The sequence below is a fragment of the Sceloporus undulatus genome, chromosome 3 (assembly GCF_019175285.1).
Source record: "Sceloporus undulatus isolate JIND9_A2432 ecotype Alabama chromosome 3, SceUnd_v1.1, whole genome shotgun sequence".
NCBI classification, from domain to species: domain Eukaryota; kingdom Metazoa; phylum Chordata; class Lepidosauria; order Squamata; family Phrynosomatidae; genus Sceloporus; species Sceloporus undulatus.
In genome coordinates this window covers 107,504,129-107,520,986 of record NC_056524.1, presented here as the reverse complement: position 1 = coordinate 107,520,986, position 16,858 = coordinate 107,504,129, and the positions used below count along the sequence as shown (strand labels likewise).

General features: G+C 40.1%; 2 protein-coding genes across 9 annotated transcripts in view; one reads left to right on the top strand and one right to left on the bottom strand.

Moving 5' to 3' along the window:
* Positions 1-4,850, top strand: part of LOC121925492 — a 42,025-nt gene extending 37,175 nt beyond the window's left edge. For 3 of the 8 annotated variants that reach the window (XM_042457704.1, XM_042457702.1, XM_042457703.1), the window contains 2 exons: positions 1,876-2,023; positions 3,665-4,850. In XM_042457704.1, the coding sequence (XP_042313638.1) occupies positions 1,876-2,023; positions 3,665-3,866 (350 nt within the window). In that variant the 3' untranslated portion in view covers positions 3,867-4,850. The remainder of the gene's footprint in view (positions 1-1,875; positions 2,024-3,664) is intronic. The other 5 variants (XM_042457706.1, XM_042457705.1, XM_042457701.1 and 2 more) reach the window with 3 other exon arrangements.
* Positions 4,851-6,015: 1,165 nt separating this feature from the next.
* The window catches only part of TUBGCP3 (tubulin gamma complex associated protein 3), a 103,709-nt gene continuing 92,866 nt past the window's right edge, over positions 6,016-16,858 (bottom strand). The window contains exons 18-22 of the mRNA XM_042457700.1: positions 10,443-10,531; positions 10,156-10,287; positions 9,412-9,552; positions 8,757-8,873; positions 6,016-7,091 (exon numbers count right to left, since the gene is read on the bottom strand). Coding sequence (XP_042313634.1) covers positions 6,933-7,091; positions 8,757-8,873; positions 9,412-9,552; positions 10,156-10,287; positions 10,443-10,531 — 638 coding nt within the window. The 3' untranslated portion in view covers positions 6,016-6,932. The remainder of the gene's footprint in view (positions 7,092-8,756; positions 8,874-9,411; positions 9,553-10,155; positions 10,288-10,442; positions 10,532-16,858) is intronic.

Sequence of the window (16,858 nt, the reverse complement as noted above, 5' to 3'; positions counted from 1 at the left end):
TGCCTAGACCTCAATTACAAAATTAGCAGGGCAGATTTTTGTTGCTGTTTTGGGGTTCCTTAAGCCACAATTTAACCCTCTAATGAAGTCAGACATAAAAATCAGAGCTATAGACAACAAGAAGGTACTGCTTTATCTCATTTAATTTTGTACACCAGCTTTAGGGTTAGAGGTTCAAAATGCATCACAGAAGGCAACATTGGACTGAAATGCTATTGTTTACCTCACTTTTATCAGCAGAATTTGATGCAACAGATAAAGAAATAGTGTGGTATATGGTTGTACAGAAGGGTAATGAATAATAAGACAATCAGCCCTGTCCACACCCCAGTTAAGCCCTGAGTATGCGGATTAAGATGACTTTGTCCCAGCACAAACATTCCATCTTTGTAGTCAGCCTCTAGTGAAAATAAGAGATTTTTAATAGTATTAGCGTTTTTGTTTTTTATCATGAGGTAAAAGCTACAAACCCCAGTGTAAATGCTGGATTTTGGACGCCAGAGCAATGCGGTTGTACTATTCAAAGGCTTAAGGGCTGGCTGGCTTGGGGACATTGCTCTTGCATGCCAGATTTAGGGGAATATATGCCCAGCTTTTGTATGTGCTGATTTCTCTGGGCTTCTGTAGCTTGGGTCTGAAGCCAAGTACTGGCAGAGTATCCAAATTCAAGATCAAGCTTGAGTCCCGTGGCTCTGTGGCAGTCAGGTCTGCAAGTATGGTGGAGTCAGCACACAAAGCCCTTAGGGAACAGTGACATATCTCCTAACTGCCTCAACCCTAAATACTAAGTCGGATCCCACCTGGTTTCTGGAAGAGAAAATGTCACTTTTATACTCTAGATGGGATAAAAATGAACACAGAAAATTGGATTTGGAAAAATATTCCTCGTCCTTCTACATTTTGCCTCCACCTTAAAAACAGGCAGACAGCGAAGAGGAAAATTGATGAATGGAGGAAAGCCTGATTTTGGATATGAGACTGAAAATAAAACCCCAAAAGAATCATAAATCATACTTTTATCACTTAGTGACATTCCTGTAGTAAAACCAATGCAGCGGAAGAAGCTCCCTGTTGCAGCAGCAGCAGCAAAAAGGCAACATAATATGATGCCAGCACATGATTTGAGGGGTTTCTAATGACAGTGTGGAACAATCTGCCACCATCATGAAAAGTTCACTGGGTGGGAGGGAGGGGAGGGGCATTTGAAGGGCTGTTCTGGACAGTTTGCCTTGTTTAGGACAGCACTGATTGTATTTAGTGCAGCATTAAAACTTAAGGCAGTGCTGTCAGATAGCTCTTAATTCACTTTGCAGATTTGAAGACAAGGTTGGAGATTACAAGTGATCATTGTTATCCACCCACATGGCCTCTTCCTTAAGGCAGTGGCAGTGTCTGTTTACATAAATTAAAAATGAACAAAATGTCTCAATCTGTTTGCTAATTTTGAAATCAATATAATGTTGAGACAGTCCACTTTGAGTTTAGGGGTTTGCCCAACTCAGTGCTAACATTTAATACCCTATTCTTTGCGATGAGGCTTTTAGTAACTTATACAGAATCTGTGTACGTATACTATATCTGGTTAGGATAAAAGATTTGACTATATCACAACTTCAACGAGTTGTACAAACTGTAAAACCATGCAAAATGCACAGCCTTACCAACTCATGTGAAGAGCTAGAACTGTTCCATTATAAATGTCCTATAGTACTCTGGTTTGCACAATGCGTGTGTGTCATTGGGTTGCGATTTTAAAAGTTTGGCTGCAGCAACAAGATTTCAACAACAGGATTGCCATGAACTGCAGCAGTATTTAGTATGAGACATTGTTATATTGTGAATAATATGACAGAGTTCTGTGTCACATCCATTTAGGAATTCAGGACAAGAAAAGAGCAAAGACTGAAGATCTTAAGGATCTGATGAAGCACATCATCATAGCCTGTGTAGCTGTCATCGGTTTGATCCTCACTGTAATAGTGCTTGTGCACATATATAATTCACTATTTGTGAAGAAGCAGCAGTAAGTCAGTTTGTTTTGCGCTTCTCCTCCAATCACTGAAGCACTAAAATGGCTACCAAACACCTTTTAAGTTTATGGCATCTGATATGACAGCATAGGCTAAGATACACAGCTGTACAAAAATCCAGTCAAATGCAGTTTTTTACTGGCAGAGCTATGCTAGAATCAGGATACTTAAGTTGAATAACTGCTTTTCAGTCTGGAACACTAATTTGTAAAGCATTAATTTGTACTAGCAAAGGCAATCAAGATCTGCAGCTTAGGTCTAAAAATACTTACTACATACACTCATGTATAGGTCGACCTTGTGCATAAGTCTTTGGGGCCAAAATTCTGGATTTTTATATGACCTGCGAATAAGTTGAGGGTAAAAGGGCATGTATCCATGGATGTAAAACTTAAGTACATGTAACCACTGGGGGCAACTGAGCTGGGAAGAGGCTTTGGGAGTGAACGATTGCTCTTCCTGCTGCCTGATTCCCATATTGACTTGTGTATAAGTCAACCCAGGTTTTTTGGGGCACAATTTTGTAGTATAAATTTTTCGACTTATACACAAGTATGTACAGTACCTTTCTATGTCATCTACAATATCAACATAGATGCTATAATTGTAGATTCCTCCAGCAAGCAGAAATACTATATAGTGGGTCTGAATCTGCAAAAGATGGAGAGCATCATTGTGCCAGAGACTTTGAATTACAGTGGTACCCCGGGATACGAATGCGCCGGGTTACGAATTTTTCGGGATACGAAAAAATCCCATAGGGATTTATTGCTTCGGCTTACGAAGGTTTCTTCGGGTTACGAAAAAACCGCGGCGCTATTTTCCGCCACCGGAGGGCAGCAGAGAGCTATTTTTCCATTAGCGCCTATGGGAATTCGGCTTACGAAGGTATTTCGGGTTACGAAATTAACCGCGGAACGAATTAATTTCGTAACCCGGGGTACCACTGTACTTTCTTTGCCTAATCTTCTTCAGAGATTCTTAGGCTAAAAACCTCAAAGGGCAGGAAGCAAAACAGACATTTCTATGCAGGCTTGATACGTTTTAGGATTTCATTAAAATGTTATCTGTGATATATAAGTAAGCTTTATAAATATGACATCACCTTGTATATATAATACACTTTTTGAAAAAACAAGGTAGTCATAAAGCTGAAACAGACAGCCCTTTAAAGCCTGCTTCCGGGCGTCTTCTGAGTGTGGCATTTATATCTGCACAGTCCGAAGCCACCCGGAAGCTGGGCAGCCACCCAAATGTGGGTGGATTCAAGGGTCTCCAGCAGCGTGACGTTTACATGCCACCAGAGTGGCATGGGGCTGCAGCAGGGCAACAAAAGCCGACTTTCTGCCAGCCGAAAAGAAATGGCTCTTTGCCACTTCTTTTTTGGCTGGCTTCAAGGTGGATTGGGGCCACAGTGTGTGGGTGCTGCAGCCTCAATCCATTTTTGGAAGAGGTGGCTTCAGGGCTGTCTGTTTCCCATAGTTTTCTTTTTACCTACAAAGTGCCTTTTAGGTGCAGTCAAACCTCTAGTGCACATTACATTTCTAGCCAAATTTGTTGCCAGCCAGTGTTTAACATTATTGCTTTCCTCCATGAAGATTCTTCTCCCTAAAACAATTTCATTATTATTTTAGGGACCCTGGTGTAACAAATGCTACCGTTTACAAGGAGGATGGAACTGACAAAACTGAAATAACAGAAGTTGAGGAAAAAGAAAATCAGTTGCTGGAATATGACAATGAAAATCTGAACAACAACAGCAGGTTACGTTCATCACCAGTCATTTCCCCCGCGATTTCTTGTGAAGATGCCATAAAGCCTTCCAGGAGCAGCTAATGTTTGCAGGATTTTCCAAACTTTTAATATGCGCTCACATAAAAAATAATAATAATCCAGGCATCTATTCCCATTTTGAACAATAAGATAAAATAGGACAATGCACTGCAGGACAGTCATTGAAACCAACTGAGCTTTTACTATGGACAGAATCTACGAGACCAGCAAGAAGAGCAAATTCCCCTACATATCCACAAAATCTGCTTTGGACATTGGGGCAGAGAACAGGAGAAAGCTCAGTTGCATGAACACACTTCTGCTTAATGCTGTATTCCTTGCAGCAGTCTTTGCAAGATATAATGCAAAAGCAGAATTACATGTGTACTGAATATTTGGAAGTTTAAACATTTTGACACCATTATGCCACCATATGAACATATCTCACATATTTGCATATAGGCAGTTGAATGAGGAACTGAGAATCTAGAGTTTCAGAATGCAGAATTCTAGTTTTTGGCTTATTTCACTGGATGGGAAAATCTTTACTAAGTGGGGGGGAAACACCCAACATTCTAGTAACTAAAAGAAGTTTTATAATCTACATGTATGTAGAGAATCAGCATGAGACAGTGCTGCAATCGAATTTTTTTAATTAGGTCTAAGGATAATGATAGGAAACTTGCATAGAGCTCCGATTACAGCTGAGAATACCCATGTTTGAGCCATACCATGAGGTGCTACTAGGCATGAGACTATCATCCATCCCTCTTTCAATATGGTAGGATATGGATAAACCGACCAAAAATCCCATTTGATAATGTGTACAGTGGGCCCTCTTTATCTGCAGACTTGCCATCCATGGATTTGAATATCTGTGGATGGCAAGCCCACATTGTCCCCAATGGTGGCACAACCATGTGCGCACCACCATTGGGGGCAATTGAACCAAAGTCTCCCTCCCTTCCCTTCCCTCCCTCCTTCCCTTCCTCCCTCCTTACCTCCCTCCCTCCCTCCTTTCCCCTCCCTCCTCCCTCCCTCCCTCCTTCCTTCCTTTCCCCTCCCTCCCTTCCTCTCCTCCTCTGAGGCTTCTATCCCAGCTTGGTTCTAGGAGTGGAAGCTGGAGCTCCATCAGCTGGAGGAAGATGGAATTGAGTCGTGAGTCTCGGAGCCCCCCACCTCCAGGCCCAGCACTCGGGACTGAGCCTCTGGAGGTTGACTCTGGAGGGAGCAGCTGGGCTGAGAAGACACAAGAAGAGTGAATGTTCGTTCCCCAAGGGGGCAGCTGGGCTGGGAAGATGCAAGAAGAGTGAATATTTCCTCCCCAAGCCTCCTCCCAGAAATGGAGTGTTTACTCCCCAAGCCTCTTTCCAACCCAACTGCCTCCGGAGGAGGTAACCGGACTGAGAAGATGCAAGAAGAGTGAACACTCCCTTCCCAAGTCTCTTTCCACCCAGTTGCCTCCAGAGGAGGAGCTAGGCTAGGAAGGCGCAAGACTGAACACTCCCTCCCCAAGCCTCCTCCTAGCCTGGTTGCCTCTGGAGGGAGAAGCCAGGCTGGTAAGATGCAGAAGGAGGGAGCATTCACTCCCCAAGCCTCTTCCCAACCTGGTTGCCTCCAGAGGGGGCAGCCAGGCTGGGAAGATGTCAGTAGAGCAAATGTTTCCGCCCCAAGCTCCCTACAGGAGGAAGGAATGTTCACTCCCTCTGGAGGCAACCAGGCTGGGAAGAGGCTGCCCAGGCTCTGTCCTGGGTCTTGGTGTGGGGGGCTCTGAGACTGAATCCCTGGCTCCAGCTCCCTCCAGCTTCCGCTCTCACGAGGCAGAAGCCTCAGAGGGGGAGAAGGGGAAGACAAGAAGGACGAAGGGAAGGAAGGAGGAAAAAAGAAAGAAAGAAAGAGGGAGGGGGAGAGAGGAACGAAGGGAGGGAGGGAAGGAGGGGGGACCTTGATCTCATTATTCCTAATAGCAATGTGGTTGCGTGATCACACCACCATTAGGAAAAATGAGACTTGAACATCCATGGATTCTGGTATCTGCAGGGTGATCTGGAACAGATCCCCCCGCAGATACAAAGGGCCCACTGTACTTTATTACATATGGGGTAAGGATATCAGACAAGATTAAGAACAATGAGTCCTAGAAATCCAAAACTATATTATATTATTGTATCTTATCAAGAACAGGCACTTTTCAGATTAGAAGAAACCGATAAAGGTTTTTGAAAGATAATTGTGTTTATTTTCTTTACCTGTGAATATAACAAATGGATAATTGAATGACTTGATATATAGTGACTTCTTTACAAAAATGTTTCCCCCTAACATCTGGACAGCAATATATAAATATTTACAATGGAAAAATAGGCAAGGAAAGAGAAATAAGTAATCTTCATTATCCAAATTAATTTCTAATACATCAGATTTGAACACAAAATACTTCATTCACATCTATTCAGTATTTACATGTTTCATCACTTGAGTGCACTGAGGTTTAAACTTTATTTTTAGCATATCTGCTGTATGTTACTCCTGCTATGTCTCTAATATGTAGTAATTAGTAATTACAATTTTTCTGGAAAAATAAATAATTGTTTTGAAAATGCTGAAAACACTAATGTGTGTATAATTTTAATTGACATCCCCCCCCCACACACACACAGTCAGGTATATCACAACCTTGGAAAAAGAATTCAAATATAGTTTTTCTGGCCAGACCCTATGACTGGCAGGTTTTTAAACAAAAGAGGTTTCCAAACTGAAACAAAAAATTACAGCCCTGCTTAGTATTAAAGGGAACTGTACTGTCTGGAAGTGGTTAAATTTCCTGGGACAAATGTAAAATTACTGTGGAATGTGCTTCAAAAGCCTCAAATAAAAGTATGATTGGCTAATGAATTAACAAAACTAACTGGAAACAAAACCATTTAGCAATATCAATCATTAACTACAGAAAGTAAGCCTTGTTGCTTTCTGCACTAGTGTTGCACGCTCACATGACTGATAACAGGTTGCTTGCAATAATGACAAACATCTATTGCATGCCATTTGGTTTTCATATGCCAACCATGACTGCCACATCCAACAATGGTTACACTTCAGTGATCCTGCTTACATTCATTGCAGACAGGTTTATATATGGGAACTGCGTCGCCCTCTAGTGCCCAAAGAGACCCTTAGCCTGGGTTCCCGTGCTTTATAATGTTCATTGAAATCCAATCTGAAGCTAAGAAACCGGAGGCTTTCATCAGAACTGGTGGTCAGTAATACCAAGAACTGCTGCACAATGCCCTGGAGAGGGAAAGGAGACATTCATAAATTCACAGGAATTCACATACTAACAAGTGAATGCAAAGGGATAAATATGCAAATTGCATCTATTCTACAGCAGCCTTTGAAAAGCCCATTAAAAAGTATACAGGTCAACAGACCAAAACTTTTTTTTATTCAGGCAGGCTTTCAGAAGTGTAAAAAGGGGCTGTAAGTACTGTATTGTTTTAACTGTATTGTTCACTGTTTTTAAAGTCATTTAGAGTGTATGTTTTTAATATGGTTCTTAATTTAATTCTGTTTTAATGTGTAATGTGTAAACTACCTTGAGCCCTGGTACTAACAGAACATAAAGAAACAATATCTGAAGTGTAGGAGGTTAAGTTTATATTTATTTTTGTAATTATTTTCTGTTTTATATGAGAAATATCTGCATGAAGAGATGACTTTTGTTATAAGACTTTTCATAATAATAATATATATATTTTTAAAAAGCAAGAAGAGAGGAAAAGGAAATTGAACTACTGCAAGGAATGGCCAGCTCCTAAAATGCTCAACTTCCTCTTTCATACAAAAGTAATACAAAATTTGAATAATCTCAATTAAGAGTATAATGTAAAGCCTTAAATCAAAGAAGAGCAGTTAACCCAATGAAATTAGTGTCATAAGAAAATTAGAGCTTTCAAGTTCAGCTTTCTACTTGCACAGTGGCCAAATACCTTGGTGGGCTTCTTTAAATCACAGGCATCCAGTTTCACTAAAATTAGAATGAATAAATTTCTCTTTATGTTCATTCTCTGCTGAACAATGCAGTCAATGAAAGGTGGAGATGCTTATGCCATTATAAAAGCAAGTGTAGTTTAGTGGTTTGAGGACTGGACTATGACTGGAGAGCAAGGTTCAATCCCCAGCTTGGCTATAAAACCCACTGGGTGACCTTGGGCAAGTCACACTCTCTCAGCCTCAGAGAATGGCAATTGCAAACCCCCTCCGAAGAAACATGCCAAGAAAATCCTTAGTGTCGCCATAAGTCAGAAACAACACAAAGGTATTCCCCACACACACACACACACTTCCATGACTAATTCTATGTTCTTCAAAAACCTATGGGAGGGGATGGACTATTACATGTTTGGTTACTAGTTATAGGTGTAAACTAATACCTTCACAAGACCCACTTAATATCATGTCTCTTCCCTCTATCCTAAGACTCTGCTCAGGCAGATTTCATGACTTCAAGTGAGTCTTTTTCCCATTCTCTTTTACATTAATTTGTTTTATAAATAGTTGTATTATTCTGAGAAATCCTGAATGGCTCTGGATAATACTGTATTAAAACAATATTTTATAGCAAGCAAATACATAACTAGTCCATAACTACACACACACACACACACACACACACACACATACACACATATATGAGAGAGAGAGAGAGAAAGTGTGGTGTAGTGGTTTGAGCTTTGGATCATACCTATGGAGATCAAGGTCTAATTCTCGGCTGGGCCATTGAAACTGGATGGGCTTGTGCAAGTCACACACACACACACCCAGCCACATAAAAACCCCTGACAGATTTGCCTTAGTGTCACCATAAAGCAGAAACAAAATGAATGTACACAACAACAACCTTAGTCTCTCTCTCTCTCTCTCTCTCTCTCTCTCTAATGTTTAATTTAAAAATACCTGGTAGAAATGGGTAAGTAGTCGTAGCTGTGAACACATTTTTGGTATTGAGTCTTGAAATTCTTTAATCCTTTTCATCTCTTCTTCCTGTTCAAAAGCCGTCACTCCCCATTCACCCTGAATTAAAGAAATTTTAAAAGATATCATGAGCAATCAGCAAATACCTATCTATACAGATGCCTTTGTTAAATGATGCTACACACTAATTTTCTTGTACTAACCAGAAAGACAAGGTGATTCCTCAATCATACAAGCTAAAATTTAATCACAATGAATTACTCAGTAAACAGCCATGCAAAAACAAAATAATGCATTTTTAAACATTATTTCACAAAGCCTTGTGTGAAAGCTTTGATAGGCCTCTTTGATAGTGTATTTTACAGAAAATTTAAGATGTGTGTTTCTGGCTCATTCTACATTAGATTTCCAGCTCCTAAACCATATTTCTTTTGCACTAAGCATACACAGGGGGACTTAAAATTTTGAACAGACTTGCCTAGAACTGCTCCTGATGTTTGCATTTTACACAAATATGTATGCAAGCATTTGGGAGCAAAGGAGAATTGTCTTTTTTATTATTATTCATTGAAAGCAAGCACCTTATTATATTCAGGTGGCTGTTTCTCTTTAAAATGTCACAGAAAGCTCCCTGTACCTCAATTTCTCGTTCTTTTTTTCTTTCTTCAAACTGCAATCGTAGCTGTAATTCCTCCAAAGCAGCTCGGTACATTGAATCTTGGGTATTTTGAAACTCAAGAATTTGATCAAAGACAGCTCGGAGCTGGTTGAGAAGTGTCTACAAAAGATTGAAAGACAAAAAGAAAACTAAATCCTAAAAACTAAATGAAATTTAGATTTGCCTGGCTGAAAAGGCACTGAAATTGTATCTTGTTAATATTTGTCCAACAAGAACATGTATTCTGTGTCAAAGCAGAGTGTCCAAACATTCTCATCAGGATGCAGTTACTGGGATAGCAGATCTAAATATTCTTAGAATGCAGTAGGCCTTACCTCTGAGTAAATATGCAGAAAATTGACTGTTTGATTGTTTTAAAGGTAATTCATTATTGTGTTGAGTTGGGAGGGGAGGGGAGGAGGGGAGGAGGGGAGGGAGGGAGAGAGGGGACAATATGATGTATTTTATAATATATGATGTATTTAATATTGTGCTTTACTGTTGTTGTAAGCCACCTTGATAATAATAATAATAAGCAGTTTTACAACAGTAAAATACAATATAAAATACATCATATATTATAAAATACATAATATTTTTAAAATACATCATCATCATCATTATTATTGCGCTAAACATCAATATGCAAACAGGATAGGAAATACCTTGATAAAACAAACACATTGTTGCAAAAGTATTATCTGTGAAAGAGGAAAGGCTTACTCTTGAGTCAGTGTCCAACAAACAGCGAGATATAATTGTGTCTAAGAAAACTTCATGAGCCGCAATGATATGATCTAGGTCCTGTGCTTGCTGAACTTTGTTCCATAGTTCATCCCATGAACATTCAAGCACCTACAGCACAAGAAACAGTAAGTCAACATTAAGCTGTGTGTTGTTTTAACAATGGCTTTAAGTAGCAACATTTCTGTTCTCTCTGTGACATAATTTAGTCTCAGGTCAGTCAAGAACAATTTCCTTCTTAAACAAAATGGATGGTTAAAGAGTACCTCAAATGTAATGTAATACTGCATTTGATGAATGAAATGGATCATTTCTGATGCCAGAACGTGACACTGATGCAGCACCCCAGAAAGCTCTGTAAGAAAGTGAAAGAATATGTAGATTAAAAATTAGAAGGGAAGTGCTGTTCTGCTGAGATTTATTTAAAAACAACTACTAGAGTACAACTGCTAGCCTATTCCCTTATTTGAAAGGAATAAGACAGTGATAACTGTGTTTATTATGGTATTATGACAGAAAGGCAGAAAAATACAGTATGTGGACTATCATCTTTTCAGTCCCTAGACATCTTCTCAAATTCTTTTGTACAGCAATGTAGCTAATCTAAAGTCAGTATATTCTTACCACATAGAACACTATATATAAGGTAGGATGAAACAGGGATCAGGGGGAGAAATCCAAGGTTAATAGTGTAAGTTATCAGCACTCAAGAAATTCTGTACAAAGCAAGATTCTTAATTTCAAAAACGGGTTAGAACAAAAGACCAAACAGACCAAAAATGTAGAAGCATTAGAGTCAGTAATAGGGAAGAAATGGATCCTCAGAACACTTAGGTTTCGTATGGGTTGATTCTCCCTTATCTGAAATTCTTGGGACCAATTTTTTTTCCTGATCTTGGAAAATCTGCATATACATAATGAGATATCATGGAGATGGGACTCATATCTAAACAGTGAATTCTTTTATGTTTCATATACAACTCATACACATAGACTGAAGGTAATTTTAAACACAGTATTTTCAATAATTTTGTACATGAAACAAAGTTTGTGTACACTACACCATTAGAAAGCATAGGGGTCACTATCTGAGCCACTCATGTGGACAATTTTGGAGTATTTCTGATGTCTGGATAAGGGATACTCAGCCTGTATATAAAACACTACTTTTTTACATGTTAGTAAAGGATCTCTTATTTCTTCTGAAATGTTTCAAAAACCCATGGCAAAGTGAATTTCTCTCAGCTTTTGAGATAAGGCACTCTGGCACTTCCTAATTTTTATTGGATTATAGAAACAAACAGTTTCAGAATGAACGAAGCAAACAAATGAACAGACTGAGAGGAAAGAGATCTGTATGAAGCCAAATTAAATGGAGCCAGAGTATCTAAGGGCCCACAGCTACCTATGAAAAATGTTTCATTCCAATTGCTCACAAGAAACATCCAGAAAATTCATCACTGTTTGTACTCCTAATGTTTCCATCCTTCCAACAGAAAGATCTACAAAGGGAAGTAGATTAAATGAAGTGGAATAAAAACAATTTCAGAACATTTATCCTAGCAATTTCCTAATAATTATGGATTATGTACAACAAATCTAAATAAAAACCTCTACCCTTACACTGTGTTTTCAAATTAGGTTTTGTTTGTTATACAATATATTAACACAGATTAAAATTAGTAGTCCTGTCTTAGAGCTACTTTAGAGAAAAACTAGACCTGGAAGACTATGAAAATACATAACCACTGGCACAAATGGCCTTGAACTAGAGCCTTCCAGAGGATGCTGAACTGCAACTCCCAGCATACCTTACCAGTGGCTATGCTGGTTAGGGCTGATGTGACACGCAGTCCAACAACATCTGGAGGGCCACACAATTCCCACCTTGCACTAATGGAGATGCATCCCTAGGGCTGCCTTTATATATTTCAGGACTTTCCTTTTTATCCTTTAGGTTTTTAAAATATCAATTTTATATCTCTCTATTCTTCCCCAAGGAACCTAATAAATAAGTGCATGCTCATATATTCAGGGGTCTTTGAGGCCACCGTTCAAATTCCTGAATCCCTCCAGATATGTGACTATCATAATTGGTGCCCTGCCTAGTGGCTTTCCGTGGCTACTTATGTTCAGCATTGGAAGGCAGAGCCTGACTTTCCAGTGCATGATCTGCAGAGATTACAACGCTCTTTTGGGAGAGCTCCGGTAAAATACTCAGGCCAAACTTTGTGAGGAAAGGAGATAAGGCATCGCTAGTCAAGGGTACTCAAGTGCGGAACAAGCTTCAGGAGGAGATAAGACCATGCCAAAGCTTCTCTGTTACCACAGAATGCTACAAAACCCACCTGTTTGTCCTGTGACAGAAACAATTTTTTCATCAAAAATCAGGTCAAAAATTTAATAACTGGTTATATTCCTGTATCCTCAGATAAACTTATATAAAATATGAGAGAAAATGTCACAAAATCTAGTATAAGTGGAATTATATAGGGAGTAAAATGCACTGAAAGAGTGGGAAGCAATGTACAAATAGGACTAAATAGTAAATTTCAATATGCTCAGCTCCAAATCTAATTCCAATTCTTCAGCGTTAAAGATCCAGGATAAAGGGCAGTAGTAAAGGTTGAGGAGAACAGAAAGAAATCCCACTGACAGCCAAAGATCACTAAAAAAAACCCCAACAAAAACCTTCTACTTCAGAGCCAAGTTTGTACTTTTCAAACTGATAAAGCTTGCAAAATCTTAGAGGGCAATTCTAAGTCACAATCCAAAAATCCTCTTTCTTATTTATTCATTTATACTTCCATCCATCCATTTATCCATCCATCCATTTAAAATGCTAGGGAGGAGCTGGGCACGCCAGCTTATAGATACAGAAACTTATCTATGGCTGCTGCAAAACTACAGAAATAAAGCAATTTGACACCACTTTAACAGCCATGACTCAATGCTATGGATTTCTGGAATGTAATTTTGTGAGATATATAGTCTTCGCTGGTAGAGAGCTCTTGTGCCCTAACAAACTATGAATCCAAAAATCCCATAGCATTGAGCCAGGGAAGTTAAAATGGTATCAGACTGCTTTATTTCTGCAGTGTGGCAGCAGCCTCTGATGGCAGAAAGGAGAAAGCTGTAACAGAGATAGGACAATGTGAAGTTGAAGGCTTTCATGGCCAACATCTCTAGTTTTTTGTGGGTTTTTTGGGATATGTTGCCATGTTCTAGAAGAGTTTATTCCTAGAGAAAGGACAGCCAGCCAAGGGGAAGAACTGAGTGTGCTTTGGGGGAGCTAGGAATAATGAAATAGTTCAGGGGCCAAGGTATGATCTAACTGTGTATTAATAAACTTCAGCTTGTTCATTTTTTTAACAACTGTGCCTGGTTGTGCCTATTCAGTTTTGATAGAGAGCCTGGTTATATTTACTACAGAGAACCCACTGAACTACACACCCACAGGTCCATATATAAATCACCCTGAAGCCCAGGGAAGGCTCTTGAGGGGGGAAATGGGAAAGGTGACAGGAACCCAAGTATTGGAACTGCAGGCCCAGCCTAGAGAGGGGATCTGTCACTCCAATAAATGAACAGAAGGTTTACTAAGTATTCTGGTAACAATATTGGTTCCTGATGCTGAGCATAGATACTTAAATGAGTTTGTTCCCTTCTTTCCCATCCAAAGGCACCTGGACAGTAATAATAAAGATTAAAAAAATTCTGCAGGATGAGTGTTTAACTAAAAAACACTCATCCTCCCACATCTTCTAGCACAGCAATTCCCAAACTTTGGTCCTCCAGATGTTTTGGACTTCAGCTCCCAAACTTCCTGACAGTTGGCCAAGTTGGCTGGAGGCTTCCAGGAAGACAAGCCCAAAACATCTGGAGTGCCAAATTTTGGGAATCACTGCTTAGCAGCTGTGGGCAGCACTTTCGCCAATTTTCTGCCTTCCATCAGGCATGTGAGGGGCTTTTTCCCAGAGAGGCCCCACATATACTGCTAGGGGCTCTGGAAAGAAACTTTACCACAACTAATGAGATTTTTAAAAAAAAAGATGGAAGGGATATTTTTCAAGCACTCGAAATACTTTCTGTCTGGGGAAAAAAGCATAGAACAGGCCATCTCCCCCCTCCCTCCCACTAATCTGGCAAATTTGCAATGAACTCTTATAGAGATTACAAGGGCTTTCCCAGGTTATTTTCTACCTTTAAAGAACCTTTGGGGTAGGCAAGGTGAAGTCCTGCTAAGTTCAGCAGAGACTATGCATTTCACCAGGATTTTATTCTACACAAACTTCCGTCAATATTCCCACATACTGAAGCTCTCTCTACACAAGTGCTGCAACCGTGCTGCAGAAATAATCCAGGTTGACTGGGAACTGTAGTTTTGTGAGACATCTAGCCTACTCTGTCAGAGAGCTCTGGTGCCACAAGAAACTAGTTCCCAGAATTCCACAGCATTGAGCTACGGCATTTAAAATGGGATCAACCTGGATTATTTTTGCAGTGCAGATTCTGCCAAATTCAGGTATTTACCTAATTAAGAGGGGGGTATCTGTGATCCAAGAACTGTGTTCCAAGAACTTCTTAAGTTCTATTCTCTGTTGGTAAATCAACAAATAAAAAAGGAAGCATGTTAATCCTGCCTCCCTCCATTTTTAGTTCCATTCCTTCTCTTCCAACAAAGATCAATTATTCTGAATGGGTTAAGCCAACCCTATGCATGTTACTCTCCATGGGACTGGGAACACACAAATACACACACACAGGCAAATATCCACACTTGGTTCAGACTACAGGAAGACAATGGTGGAAGTAGAAGAGGGACCAGGCCTAACATGTGCCAAAACATGAGCCATTCTTCTCATGTTGATTCAACCTGCTTACACAATGAGTGAATACCGATTGGAAGCATATATCATGTATATCCATTTCCCTGCAATCCTTTGTTGCTACACTCATGTAACATCTCTTCCAGTCGGGAGATGAAGCCTTTAGAACACCTATTATGCCAAGCGACATAGGAATTCAAATTCTGACTTCTCTAAATGTCTGAGCAATAAACCTATTTTACAGAATCTTTAATTAAGGACAGGTTGCTTACCTGTAACTGTAGTTCTTCAAGTGGTCCTTTGTGAATTCACACAAATGGGTTTATCCTGTGCCTATGCAGAGACTATCGGAACCTTCTAGAATCACTGGGGAAGACTTTTGGTGGTACCTCCGCCCACCCAATATATATCCCTGGCGTTCCCACACTTTCCCTCAGTTCCAATTTGACGCTGCATAGCAGTATAACCATTGAACATGTGCCAAAGTATGACACGACATGAGGAGAGGATGGGCGGGTTTGTGTGAATTCACAGATGACCACTCAAAGAACTACAGTTACAGGTAAGCAGCCTGTCCTTCTTCGTAGTCTCTCTGAATGCAGACAAATGGGTGAAACTAATAAGCTAAAGTTACAGGAGGAGGGAGTGTCATGACAATAAAACTCCATATACTGTAAAGGCATGTGAATGAACAAACCTCAATGCAAAGCAAAGAACAAAACTGCCCTTCCGAAAACTGCATCACTTCTAGCTCTGGAATCCAGCCTGTAATGTGAAATGAAAGTCAATGGCTGGGACCAGGCTACAGCTTTACAGACGTCCTCTAGGGACACTCTACTGAGAATAGCCAAGGATGCTGCTACCGCCCTGGTAGTGTGTGCTCGAATTCAAGCTGGAGGAGTCTTCCCAGAGAGTTCATAAGCTAGATGGATGGTAGCAGTCACCTATTTAGAGAAACGCTGATAAGTGACTGGAAGTCCTATCTTCTAATTCGAGTAACAAACAAACAATCTTTTCAGATCACCTCGAATCCGAAGTTTGATTGACAATAGAATGTGAGCGCCCTTCAAACATTGAGGGAATGTAGAAAGTGTTCGGTACCAGTGGTCAGATTCGGAGCCAAGGTAGAAAGAATAATGTCCTGATTCAAGTGGAAAGGTGAAACGACTTTGGGCAGAAAGGTAATGTCCAGTCATAAAACAACTTTGTTCTTATGAAAGGAAAGATAAGGCTGGTCAACTCAAAGGGCACACAGTTCACCAGCTTGACAAACCCAGGCAATGACTACTAGAAAGATGGTCTTCCATATAAGGAGTGATAGGTCAGTAGTAGCCATAGGTTTGAAGGGTTGTATCGACAGCTGCATGAATACCAGTTTGAGATTTCACGGCAGAGTGGGGATCGAAATAGGTGGATGAATGGCATCCAGTGGTTTCGCATCTTGATGGGTGACCTCCAATTCCTTCTCCTGTTCTTGAGAAACAGTAAACGTCATCAGTAAGGGAAGCAGACTCACAGACCAATAAAACACTGGAAAGGGAGAGCACACGGAACCAATTCGATGATGAATCCAAACCCAGAGACTCTTCTCTGAGAGAGCATGGAGGAGGTGGCAAAGACTTCTGCTGAAGGGATTCACAGCACGATGAATTAGGGGCAGATAGCGCTCTGCTCGAATATCTTGCCTAGATGGAGCTAAAGAAAGAACCCCTGAACCTATAGGAGATCCACGAGAATTCCAAGGTGCATGACAGACATACTTTTGGAGGTAATAGTGTACACTGGAAAGAAATACATATCAGTGTTTTCGTTTTAAAAGAGGTTATGAGGATGTTGCACTCAAGGCTCTTCAA